The 13,279-nt window shown below is 40.9% G+C and overlaps 1 protein-coding gene across 10 annotated transcripts in view; it reads left to right on the plus strand.

The window, feature by feature from the left end:
- Positions 1-429: 429 nt before the first annotated feature.
- kif1b (kinesin family member 1B) overlaps positions 430-13,279 on the plus strand; it is a 63,382-nt gene continuing 50,532 nt past the window's right edge. For 4 of the 10 annotated variants that reach the window (XM_059333744.1, XM_059333745.1, XM_059333747.1 and 1 more), the window contains exons 1-2: positions 437-706; positions 1,878-2,031. In XM_059333744.1, coding sequence (XP_059189727.1) covers positions 1,926-2,031 — 106 coding nt within the window. In that variant the 5' untranslated portion in view covers positions 437-706; positions 1,878-1,925. Of the gene's footprint in view, positions 707-1,877; positions 2,032-13,279 lie in introns of all 10 variants that reach the window. The other 6 variants (XM_059333748.1, XM_059333750.1, XM_059333749.1 and 3 more) reach the window with 3 other exon arrangements.

Consider the following 13,279-nt stretch of genomic DNA (forward strand, 5'->3'; position numbering starts at 1 on the left):
AAACGGAGAAGAAAATGTATTTGCTGATATGTGTCTCATTTAGGTAATTCAAAGTGTTTTTGGATATACGAAGGCAAAATAAGCCTATTTATGTTGGCAAACTAAAAAAAAAAGGATTGTTGAAGTTTTTAGGTGTGCACCGTTCATTTGTTTGAGCAACACAGATGCAACATACTCAATTTGTCGCTAGACGGCGCTCTTTGCGGTGACCCTGGGAGTTGCGGTGACAGCGGTGCGGGGAGCGGTGGGTAGAAATCCTGCAGTGTGGCGTCACGGCAGAAAAAAAAGAGAGACCCCACCCACTCCCTCCCTCTCGTCTGATACCGAGCGTTCCCATTGGCTATGCGACACATTAGTCACCGGTGTCTCCCCGTCTATTGGCCCGTTCGGCTGTCAGTCAGCGAGGCGAGAGGGAGTTGACGTAATCTCTTCGGTAAATCAAGGCAATCTATCAATTCTTCTTTTCGCCTGTGTTCGGATAGACGTCCGCCTTGTTCCTCTACCGGAGAAAAACTAGTCAGGTTGCAACCACAGGTCCATCCGGCGGAGGATACCGCTATAATGGGTGTTTTTCACCTAATCGGACTTTATAACAGTTTTCGTGCTCGCGGATTTTGATAGAAAAACAACACATCTTAACGCCCGCTAGCTAACGTTAGTTCTCGCCACTGTCCTGTGGTGTTGTTTTGAGTGAGAGTCTTCAAACGTGAGTATAAACGATGAATGAATTACTTTATTTATATGTTTTAATGTTTGTAGTGTACAAGGTTGGTGTAAAAGATTCTAGGCAGTTGTTGGTGGCTGGTGAGCAGTTTTAGCTAACGTTGGTCACAGACGTGCCAGTGTCTTTGGACCGTTAAATAGTCCTGGTTCCGATGACAGTTTTGCACTCCTATTTAATTTGCACATTATATAATAATACGTGTAAACGAGCACAGTACTTGTCTATGGTTGGATAGATATCCTTTAGATAGACACCGAAGGTTAGTTAGTTCCGTCTGGTGCCACAGACTAAAGCCACAGCCGTTAACAGTTCGTTAGCTTGCAATAAAACATAACGGTTGCCGTTAGAATAAGTAAGAAGATGTAATGTTAAAATCCTGAAACCATGCAGGGATATACTACCGAGTGTGTGCTGCTAAAATAAGCATGCAACTCCTCCCTGCACTATTCCACAACATACAGCAGCGGAGGATTAGCCTACTTCCTAACATCGGCGAATTTAATTTAGGGAAAAAAGGAAAATTTAAGCTCTTTGCCCGCACAGAATGAACACTGTTAGATGAAGCAGACAGGCCCAGCTCGTTGCCCCACTGTAGCCCACACAAAATAGGTTAGATAGAATTTCATGGGCGTATGCTTTATAGCAAGTATGGCTGACTGCAAGGACATGGAAAAACATGACTTATTTAGCAAAGGTAGTGCCGGATGAAAAGCCTTGATTGACTGTAAACACATTAGAAAGTTGTGTCTTTTAAAATGAATAATGTTAATGCAGTCACATTATCATATGCAATATTCATGTTATGTATTCGTCAAAAGCATATTCTCCATATGCTGTGTATTTTTAGATTAAATGCATCCTTTAGTACGCTGTTAAAGGTCTGATTAGCTGCTGTTTACAAAATATTATAGCGCTTCAGTCGTTTCGGTCGGCCATATTTGTTGTATGCTGTTATGTCTGGAAATTGGGAGGGGGTGGACTTTCATTGTGTTTGATTTATATTATGTGATAATAGCATCTGAATTATTGCATTCTTGTAGTTGATCTTTTTTTTTTAAACAAGGAAACAAACAGTCATGCTTAATTGATCTAATACCAGATGTTCTTTTTCACAAAGCAAATGCAAACATCTCTTGTTCTGTGTTTCCTGTAGGAGGGATATACAAGGAGTCTTACTGGGAAACAGTCCTAAACCGCAAACATGTCTGGGGCGTCTGTGAAAGTCGCCGTTCGAGTCCGGCCCTTCAACTCCAGGGAGATGGGCAAGGAGTCAAAATGTATCATTCAGATGCAAGGCAACACTACAAGTAAGTAACCCAATGACATGCACACATAACCAAACAGCATGTCTTGAAAGTATGCAGGCCTGTCTGCTGAGGGGGGTTTGGTACACCACACATGTTCCCGCGTGGTCTTCCGTCAGGGCTCTAAGCACAGAACAGTAGAATGAGCAAACTGAATAGTGAACGGTTGGGGACAAACAGCCTGAAAGAGAATAAAAGGCTTACAGGGTGAAATTCCTCCGCCTCTGAAGGGGCCTGCATGCCTTAGGAGTCTCTGTGTGAGAAACGCTGAGTTGGTTCATACTGGGAGACCCAGAGGTCGCCACACAGCCTGTCCCACTAATACCTTCAATTCATCAAGGCTTTATCACACAGTTGGTGTTTTAGAATGTCTGTTACTTTGTATTTTATGATTATTTTATGTTTCGCTGTGCACAAACAGTTGGTAAACACATTGAGAGATCTGTAAAGTGTTATGGGAAGAAGTTAATCGTTTAGAAGGTGTGCTGCTTTTGATTTTGCTGTAAAATTCACAGAAAGTGGTGCCAGGGTGAAAGTGACAAATGCATGCTGACAAGTTTCAGTTTTATGTTGAGGCTAAGCAGCTTCATGCTGTAGTCATTCTTGGCTTTTACATGTGTGTAGTGTATGTGAAAATAGGGCTGCGAAATTACTCACAATTTCAAATTACAACTTGGTGGATGGATGTACTCAAATAAAAACAATCCTTAAATGTCATTTATATGTCATAGTTTTCTATGAACATATTGACCTTCTTAGTAAAGATGTTGCGGTGCATCACTGCTGTAATCATGGAATCTGTGAGAATATATGAAAGGACAGACAAAGACAGAGCAAGAGAAGAGAACCTGAATGTGTTTTGTAGTCTTGTGATTCAACCTGCTTACTTGTGACTGTGAGTCATCAGGTACTGGGAAGTGCTAGCTGCCTCCTTATTCATGGTTTGTGCTGCTGCATGTCCCCTTCCAGCTGGCAGATGAACACAGCCTCCCTGACACTAGCATGGAAACATTTAATGACCCTGTAACAAGACAGCATGTGACAGCAGAAACCTGTTCTCCCAGCAAGTTCTCTTTTTTGCCTAGAGTTTTGTCTGTCAGTCTTACCGGGCTCATTAGACTAAGCTTTCATGAATCTTCCATAAGATAAATTGTCCCTACTAGTTATGCCTCACTTGCTTTTTATCTCTCACACTCTACCAAAGAGAAGCTTTGTGTCAAATCCCCACTACTTTTACTCCATATCCTTGGGTTTTCATTATGCCAATGTCACTCTGAGGTGCTGGAGGGTGACTCGTGGTTTGTAGCAGAACTGCAGTGCAATATGCAGTGTTTTTTGGGGTAAGTGAGTGAGTGTGTGAGCAAGGGAGAGGAGGAGGCTGCAGTACTGCCTACTCTACCTCCTATCACATGGGCAGATTGCAGAGCAGAAAGGGAGGCTGGCAGGCGGCCATACTCTCTCATCATCAGGACTTCGTTGCAGATGGTATGCTGAGAATGCTGTCTTATTAGGGTGCCGAGAGGTTGAACAGTACCTAGTGTCTCAAACGTGCAGTATCATATGCAGTGTGAAAATCTCACCTTTTTGTAGTTTTGGTTTACTATATTTCCTCACACTTTCTGTCTATAAACGTCTATCAAAGTCAGCAAACTTCAATTTTAAGTCTACACTATTCAGCAAGGAGGTAATCTAGGTTTTTACTGTGCTTTAATGGATAGCCATTTTTGTCATTTAAGTTTTTAATGGGAAAAATGACTCCTATTTGAATTTTAAAACAAGTCCCCATACTTGTGCAAACTGTTTGTTTGATTTTAACAAACTAGTGTTCACACAGCAGTGTGATTAGTTCCATGAGATGTGTGTAGTTCCCTGATTAATTCTGCTAAAAATGAATAAATATCATCCAAAAACAGATGGACTTGTTTATTTTGCTCCTATCGGAGGCAGTGCATATATGAGTCATCACAGCATCATGTTGTACTCTACAAAGATAATCTGTTTTTGAGTATTAAATACTCACCCATAGGCTTGAAACGTAGTTATAAAATGATGCAGTTTGCTGGCTTTTTACTCAAATTCATGTCTGTAACAATATATTTCAATTTGAAATCTTCTTACAGCATAAAAAGTATTACAGGATCCATAGAAACTTCTCCAACCAGCACTGCACATAATGCACTTTTCAATGGTGCCCTAGTGCTAGCTTAACACAGTGAATGCAATACCTGTATATTTCTATTATTTCCTGTTGTCTTTGGTGATGGCTAACATTTTAGACACAGAGCTGCCTCATAGAATTGGGATGTTTTATGGAGTTGCTTGGTCAGCTTGTAGGTGTTCAGCAGATGTGTGGCGGAGGCCGTGACACTCCCCTTATTGTTGTGACTCACTCAAGGGCATATGTGTCTGTGCGTGTGTGTCAACAACACAGAAAGAGAGCGCTTGGGGGCAAGGGCAGGATGTGCTGTCTCTCTCTCTCTCTTTCACTCTCTCTCTTTCTCTCTCTCACTATGCATGGAGGGTTGTCAAGGATAGGTTGCAGAGGCAGAGGGGCAGCAAATTGATTATCCAGTGTGCAGGAAATGTGTCCAAGGCCTCTGCAGGCAGGCTGGAAACAAGTAAAGGCCTCTTTCACGAGAAGCTCTTAAACATACCAGAGCTAATGTAATTAAAGGGGTGACGTGATGGGCTGTTGCATTAGTTAGTGTTGGTGCTCCAAATGTTGAATAACGTCAGGACACCCAAAGCCTGCCTTCATTGGGGCTCTGATGTGTTCTCCACATCGCTCTCTGTCTTATTATGTAACCCATGTGTTATGTTTCCCCTCAGCCGGTGAGCAGCCCCTCACGTATGGCCAAAGATGGGCTATGTCTCACACAGTGCACAAGAAAAGCAATTATGTCAGACCATTAAAATTTACTTGACAGAGAAAAAGACATGAGTTCAGTTGTTCAGTCAGATTATTTCCCACATTATTTGTTTTTTAACATTATGGGAGATTAATGACTATCAAAACATACCAGCCTATCCATGTATTTAACAACTGGCGGGATGTTACACAATATCATCCCTCTAAGCTAAGAGTAAACTAATAGACACAATGATTTAACAAACAGAAGGTCACCACATCAATGAAACCTTCACCTTTCAGATACAATTTTGCTGAGTGTCCTCACAGTATGAGCTAAGTGGATGGTGACCTTACAAAAACCCTACAGGTAAGAATCGGCTCAGCTCTAGTGTCAGTTGTCACATAAGTGGAATGAAGCCATATCATATGAGTAAATCATAGTCGTTGAGGTGAGAGCTGTGGGAGGAGGAAAATGGGGAGCATGCGTTTTGGTTGAGGGATGGTCATCCTGCTGCCGAACCCTTTGCAGACAGGGCCGATTGACCTGATTAGGACCAGTAATCCGCAGGCTTGTCTCAGGTTGCCACGCCCTGCTGCCGTAATCTCACTGACCTTTGTAGGTGTGCACATCTCTACACACTCCCACTTAGGGTGTTACATTCCTCATCGCCTCATGCTGAGATTGTTGTGGAGTGACATGCATACGCATTCCAGTCTGACCTCCTAATGAGGAGGGAAGACAGGCAGATGTCTGTGGTTGTGATCTGCTCATGCTGTGTCACAGGACGTTTAAGCCAGAGGGGGAAATTAATTTCATACAGCTCAGCCCAGTTTTTAGCACACCTACATGTTCCAGCTGCTCTCAGTAATAAAATTAGACTTGCACTGCAGTTTTGCAGGTTTTTTTTATTTTTTACAGAAAGTTGAAGTTATCTGGTCTTTGATAATGAGAGCATGTGAAAGTTCTGTTAAATGTTTTCATCTATCTATAATAGCAAGGTGTGTGCATGCACGTGCCTGCATGCGTGAGTGTCTGTGTGTAGGGCATATCTCGCTGATCGTTAGTCAGACTGACCTAAGATTTCGTATGTGGCTTGCACATGGCAAGAAGGTGTGCATCCTTTATTTTGAAGATTTTTGAATTCATTTTTAAAAATCATCATTATTTACGTAGGACGTGTTGCAGCATTGCAATCATTACCGATCAGACGCCTTTAAGGGGAGCTCCGCCCCATTGTGTGATAGGCCTACACCTGGTCAGTTACTGGTTACTGGTCTCTGGATTTCCACGCCTCACTCATCTCATCTATAAGTCTATTTAGTCTACCTATCTTTCGGCGTTTTTTGAAGTGCACTACACGGTTCGATTTTCCAATAATATTCAAATAGTTTCCAGCATATATCAATGTTCAATGTGTATGTGCTGGATGCTGTGCATACCATATGAAAAGTAAGTGTTTTATCTACTTAATCTCCCACTATACGACTACATACTTCCTATGGGCACTGCACTAGTAATAGTAATAAGGTTAAGATGATAATCTTATGCGTTAGAGTGTGAGGAATTGTATCTCATGCATCTATCGCTGTCATATCCTCTGTGGTCGTCTTCTGTGCGGGGTAGTCAAGGCAACAGCAACGTTTTCTATCTTTGCTGCAAAAACTCTTGGATGAATGAATAAAAGCTTTTCACTTCTTCCATCTACTTCTCTTTTTCATAACATCGTGTGCTCTAGTTTACTTTGGCTCATGATGTTATGCCTTTCATTTCTGCCCTGAGATTTGGTCACGGTTTTGAAAGTTGTTGTGTGATGATGCGGAGATTATTGAAAGTGAACTTTAGGCAGTTGGGTAAAGGTTCATGTAGACTGTCTTGGTCAAGGTGTGTGTCTAAATACAACATATATTTCTTTGATGACTTGATCCTGTTATGACAGATTTTCTTCCAGCTGAAGATGAGACCAGCATAAAGTCTGCATTGAGATTTACTGTTTGTTTGTGAAATTCTGAACATGCAGTCAGGCCTTCAGTAATATCCTTATTGAGCTGTAAAATCATTCTACATCTTTAATATTTATATTGCAAACTGAATGTGGCACAGATCCATGTTTGCCTTTCCCATTGGTACTGAATCATTTTTCATTAATAAGTGTTTTAAATGAATGAGAAACCACAACATGGCATTGCATATTAAGGAATAGGCTGACTGCTGGAATGTCCTTAATGTGGGGTGTGAGTAGAAGGGGAAAGTGATAAATGCCTTCTCTCAATAAATTGTGGTTTCAGCTTTATTGCTGACCAAACCACTTATGGTTTTAATTTCACAACTTATGTTGACTCTTTATGACTTACTCAATTTTTCCTTTTGTTTTCAGCTTGAGTCCATATTTAAACATAAATATTCTTGACGCCTCTTTACTTTAGTGCTGCATCAGTTTTACTTGTCAAACTGTAAAAGCTGTTCTACATTAGCCTGTTGTTTGTGACTGAGGTTGCAAAATGCAGTAACACAGGCAAGGTAGAAACCTTCTATGGGAAGTCACAAGAATTTATAGGAAGTGTATGGAAATAACATGAATAAAAAGGAAATGTAAGGGTTATCTGCTCAGGCTGTATTTACCACGCTGTATGCAGGTTAAATATTTATAATAAAAAACAGTTGTGCAAAAGGAACTGCAACTATGATAACAAGCTTCAGGTCTGAGGTAGTGCAAAAAATAAATAAATACAATAAACAATAACAACTAGAAGAATATTTTGAGGTTGTATGCTGTGCACAACATTAGGCAAGCTTGATTAGTCGACTTTTCTCTGCTTCATTCTGGGACTTCAAGAGAGAAAATGACACTTTTCAGTAAACTTATTAACTCTATGCTTATGTATACTGACACTGAGTCAATAAACGTAATATGGGCATACTACGTGCCTGATTTATTTATTTATTTACGTTGTTTATAATTATTAACGTGACGTCAGCCTGAAAAGAAAGGTCGGGGGGGTCGATACTTTTGACAACCCTATTTTGACTGTGACTGCAGAGGGTTGTAATATTACTGAATTCCTATTTAATGGGAAGCTGGCTGTACGTCTGTACATGTGATGCAAGAGTGCACTGCTGATGGTTACATACCTACCTAACACCTAGTATTGCTTTTTTACTTATAAATTAAGCTGTGTAGCTGGAAAATGAGTTGGCTTAGTAGGTTTCCCTGTTAAAATCATAAGGCCTGAGGATCAGCTCCACATGTCGTTAAACAAAATGTATTATTAGTGACTAAGGGCAGTATATCTGGACAACCACTAAATCTCATGATCTCATGAGTTTTGGATGGTCACACTATACGCTTATGTAGAATAAAGTGCTCTTCTGTCAGATCTGTAGCCCAGTTGCTTTTGCTGTAAAGGATTTCACATGGCATACTAGCTGCAGTGATGAATGTGCTGCAGGCTTTCAGTGCTCGTCTTACATCGATGATTTTTTTTGGTACCTTCACCTGATTGTTTTTTAGTCCGGTCTCCCTTCTAGCCTGTGATGAGGTTGACTAAAAACTGTGGGAGCTATTTGCTGGAAATGTGGGATATCTGAGGGGAGGATGGGATCTGAGCTGACTCGAGAGGGGGAGGGGTGATGCAAACGCAGCCACAGCAGCAGAGATGGTGAAAGTCGTGCACGAGCACTATTCACGTGTAGGACAGCGTGAGGCAGCTTCACATACAGTCTCCCAGCTAGAGATAGTGGTGATGCTTATTTCAGTCATATTGGTGAAGGTTAAAGCATAGTATTCATGCGGTTGAGCTAAAATGAAAGAAAAGGCAATGCTTTTTTATTTGCCTCCATCAATGTACCTGCAGTTTGTGCCTTCACTGCAAGAAACGTTTGGCCTTTTTCATCTCATGGCTTTCTTCATAAAAACATCCACCAAGTACATCACATACTTTTGCAGACTTGTTTGAGGAATTTTCTAGCGGCAAATGTTACTAGAAGATCTAAGATAAAGACATCAAGGCAAACCAGTCTGAACAGAGGATCTCCTAAATCTTCATACTAGATGAAATATGTTGTTTGGGTGATATTTTTGCAGCAGAACCCTTCTGAAAAACAACAAGATATCATACACACTGATGCTCAAAAGGAGGTGTACCCAGGGAGTTCTTCTTCGATTAGCTGCTGGCGTCCGCACAAATCCATTAATGTTAGTCATTTTACCAGAGATAAAAGGCCAGCCATCATAACAAACTGGAAGAACACAATGCTGAATTAGTCTGGTGAAATACAAATCCTAAAATGTGTCCCAGTTTTACAGCTGCACCCAATCATTTTAAGAGTTATAGAGATTGCCTGTGTAACAAAAGTCACCAGCTGATTTTTGTGCATGGAGGAGGCAGAATTGAGAGTATGTGTGTGTCCATGTTTTTTTGCTGTCCAGGAAACAATAAGTGGGGAAGTAAAGACTGTAGTCAGGCCACAAGTTGAAAGATGTACACCTGCTGCAGGTACATGTGAGGGATGTTTGCTGTGTAATAGCTAATTTCCTTTTATAGGGGGATCTTACGCAACCACTCGATTGAATCTGACTTACCAGCAGAGGTCATACTCATTAAGCTATGCAAATCAGATCAGCAGCCAGTATTCATCATCATTCATCCCTGACTTTGTGATGCAATCAGGGGATGGGGCAGATTGTTGTGAAGTTGTGCTACTCCTGGTTCCCTCCTCTTGCCTACTCTTTGGTTCTTCGCCCAAGTTGGGTGAAATGCTTGGACTTTCCCACATTCAAGAGAGTGAATGTGTTTTTTAGTTTTTTGTGCCCTGACCGACACTCTTTCGCTCTCTTTCCAGACTATATTGTTCACTTTCCTCCCACAGTCTAAGGGCTGAATTCAGAGGCAAACTGGAGAGCTTTGCAGTCCAGGCACGGGAAGCTTGGTGGTGGGCATGATGTTCACTTTGTATTATTCATGAGTAAGAAGTCGGGGTGGTGGGTGGGAGGTATATTAATTTTGAAACCTTAATTAATAAGATGGGAGTCTGTCCTTTGATTTGGTTGGCTTCGGAATCATCTGGTGCACCAAAGTGAAGATCTCCCTCGCTGCTGTCTCAATACAGTGAAGCTAAATGAGATCTACAGATACACAAAAACATACACACATAGCAACAGCTTCACATGTCATTTCCGTCCTCTGTAGAAAGATGCTGGATAAAACATGAATGTCATCTGACGTTCGCTTGAGGCAGAACTCAGTACTTATCCCCAATGTTTTTCTGACTTCACAGTACATGTCAAATAAGTTATGCAGCTTAATTTTGATCTTTTTTATTTTATTTTAAAGATAGGCCTTGAACAAAAAGATGTGAGAGTTTCACTCATCCATGTGCCAGAGTTGTGTCTATGATGTCATTGTGCTTATATAAAGCCAGTGAGCGTTTAAAGCAAGACTTCAGTCTCTGAGTGGAGGCTAGTTGAGGAAATCCAGGTCACTGCTCTGTAAAATGGGTGCCTGTTGTAAGCAGTGAATGTAAGGGGCTCTGTATTTCCCTTGTCTGCACACACTGCCTGGATCATATGATGAGCTGTACGTTGTTGTGAGACAAATCTGAGACACTGTTCCATCATGAGTTAGGATTTAAAACGAATATGCAACTGTTTTAAATGAACAGATTACCATTTTAATGCAAATCTAGTGTTCTATAGTTTATTTCTTGTCATGGCTTTCACGTCTCTATGAATTAAATAATTTTAGTTTATCCATCCATGGCTAATATTTTAGAGCTTTCCTAGGGCAATACAATCATTTAAAACCATAGATTGTTGGACACAGTATCACTCTGGTGGCAGATAAGTTTCATTACTGTTCCCATTGTTCGCTGATATATTATGGCATCTTAATTATGTGAGTACTATTATTTCATTATTGGCAAAGTTTAGCTGAGAGCAAAAATTAGCTCCACATTTATAATACAGATAAAAACTGTGTAAGAAATGCATTATCTTGAATCCGTTTTGTGTCTTTATGCAGCACATGCAGACCCACTTCCCTAAAGTTAATTGTGAAAAGGTTGACATAGGCAAATTTGAACTGTCCACAAGTGCTATTTTAAACTGGAAATTTGCAGACACATCTAAAGCTGTGAAAGGTATTAATCTGGGTTTCCACGACACAGGATGTGTCTGGAAAGACCCCTGACCTTTGGAGGCAGCACCTGCAAGGAGGAGAATATCCTCCTTGGACCCGATCCATGAGAAGCATTGACTCTTTGAGCCGTGAAAACAGCTGAAAACCCTGACTAAGTATCCTGTATCATTTTTTTCATGTTAACATTGAGGTGCAAACAACAAATATTTTTATTAGACAAGTTGGGAGATGTGTCCAGGCTTTGTTTAGGCATTAGAATTGAGAGCCATTGGCATGTAATTTGAATATTTATTGTTATTTCAGCTCTGATTTCATAGAAATTCTGTGTGCCTTTTGGGTTTAACTCCCTGTGTCATCATCACCTGAGAGGCTGCCTGATATCCCTCTCTCTTTGTTGTAGTTCTGTGTTTGTTTAGCTTCTGAATGGAGTCCTGCTGGCTTAGCATGTTTTCTCTGTCTGGTGGCTTCTAGAAGCTTCTCTTTAGTCTCTGTTATCCTGGACTCAGTGAGTCCGCGTGAGCTGCTAATATCAAAAGGCACTCGCAGCCCTTGCTAGCTATCAGTCTGTGCGCTCGGAGCAATGTATAGTTTGGCTATGTTTCAAACTACGGTTCAACAGAAAGGTTGGGCGGCTGAAATCTGTCCATTCCTTCCTGTCACTGACAGTCTGTCGGCATGCGAAGCACTAGCTGCCATCTGCTGCTGTATAAATAGACAGTAGTCAGAGCTGGAACAGCTGGCACATAGGCCAGGACTGCGCCCTTTCCCATTGCTTTCTAGCTAGGCAGGCAACCCCACCTAAACCCATTTTAATGCATTACTTTTTTTTTGGCATGAAGTTGGTAAAAAGCAAAAAACACTGGAGAGAAAAAAGTGACTGAAGCTAAAACTGAATTAATTTTAGTTTTTGATGGTTGATTTCTTGAAGGCACTTTAACCAAGAAACCAAGTTTTTTTAATTGGGATAAGAATTGTGAAAAAACCCTGTAAACAAATAAATGTGGACAAAAAGAATAAATGGCATGCTCTCATGGAATAATCAGACATGTCAATATATATAGCATGGCTGTCTAGTCTGCAAATAAAACATGATCATAAAAGGCATATAGTAGATAAAGAAATAGAAAAAGGTTGGGGGCGGCTATACAAAGTCAATGAAAGCAATTTCAATCTGTTCATTCGCTATAAATTAATTATCGTAACAATTTATAAAAAACTATTTCCCATTATCGGCTGATATATATCATACATCCCTAATTTCATCAACTTACCTGGTAAACTATTCTACTAGAATCTATTTAAAACAGCTCTCTCCTTTTTTTTCTTTTATAACAAACAAACTGGTGACTTTTTATGTGTAACTTCAGTCACTTTCCAGTGAAAATATTGAAAGTTTCTTTTTTCTAAATGTGGCGATAACATGGAGAGGCGGGGTAAGGCGGTGTGAAAAGGGTCATTGTGATAGAGGGGACTGGGCACATAAAGCCTTGTCATAACAGATTACCTAATGTGTTTTGCAGGCTCTGTTGTCAATTGCAATACCCTGCATTCAGTGCATTGTTCTGGTGTCTTCCTGTGCTTTTTTCCCCTCTCCTCTCTCCCAGTAGGAAGGGAAAAATGACGTGATCAGCCTTCTGAGTAGAAACAGAGGATTTGTTAGTAAGAACTCAGTGCCTTCCTTTACTGTTACACTCTGATTTAGTGGCTCATTGAATGAAATGACAGAACACGCTCTTATCATTAATAGAAAGTTGCAGTTTGTTTGTCTGAGTGGATGATGGTGATATGGACTCTGCTTTGAAGGGTCACGTCTTTTGGCTAGACAAACACATCTGCTTGCCCAGAAAGTTCCAGGGTTTTTTGGCAGGACTACTCAACCCAGGAGTATTGAATTGCTGTATAGATATTTTTTTAAGTTAAAGGCCACAAGGCATCCCACTGGCTAGACGTGAAAGTGCCCTGTATCCAAAGGGAGCAATCAAGATACCACATGTTTGTTTCTGTTTTGGAGATGTTGCACGTCCTGTGTTGTGGCTGCGGCAAGCTCAGCTGTTTGTCAAATGAGCGCAGCAGTGCTCAGACACTACTTTTAGCCCGCAGCTTTGAGCTGCATCCAGTGACAACTCTGTCACCTGTGCTGCAGCCATGGCAACCGAGCCATCACACACTCTCTTCCAAAGACATGGATATAACACGCAGAGCATTTCTGTGGCCACGTCAGAATGTGCTCCATCCAGTCCAAATGCACCCTATTTAAGACAGAAC

Source organism: Centropristis striata, chromosome 5, assembly GCF_030273125.1.
Source record: "Centropristis striata isolate RG_2023a ecotype Rhode Island chromosome 5, C.striata_1.0, whole genome shotgun sequence".
Lineage (NCBI taxonomy): Eukaryota > Metazoa > Chordata > Actinopteri > Perciformes > Serranidae > Centropristis > Centropristis striata.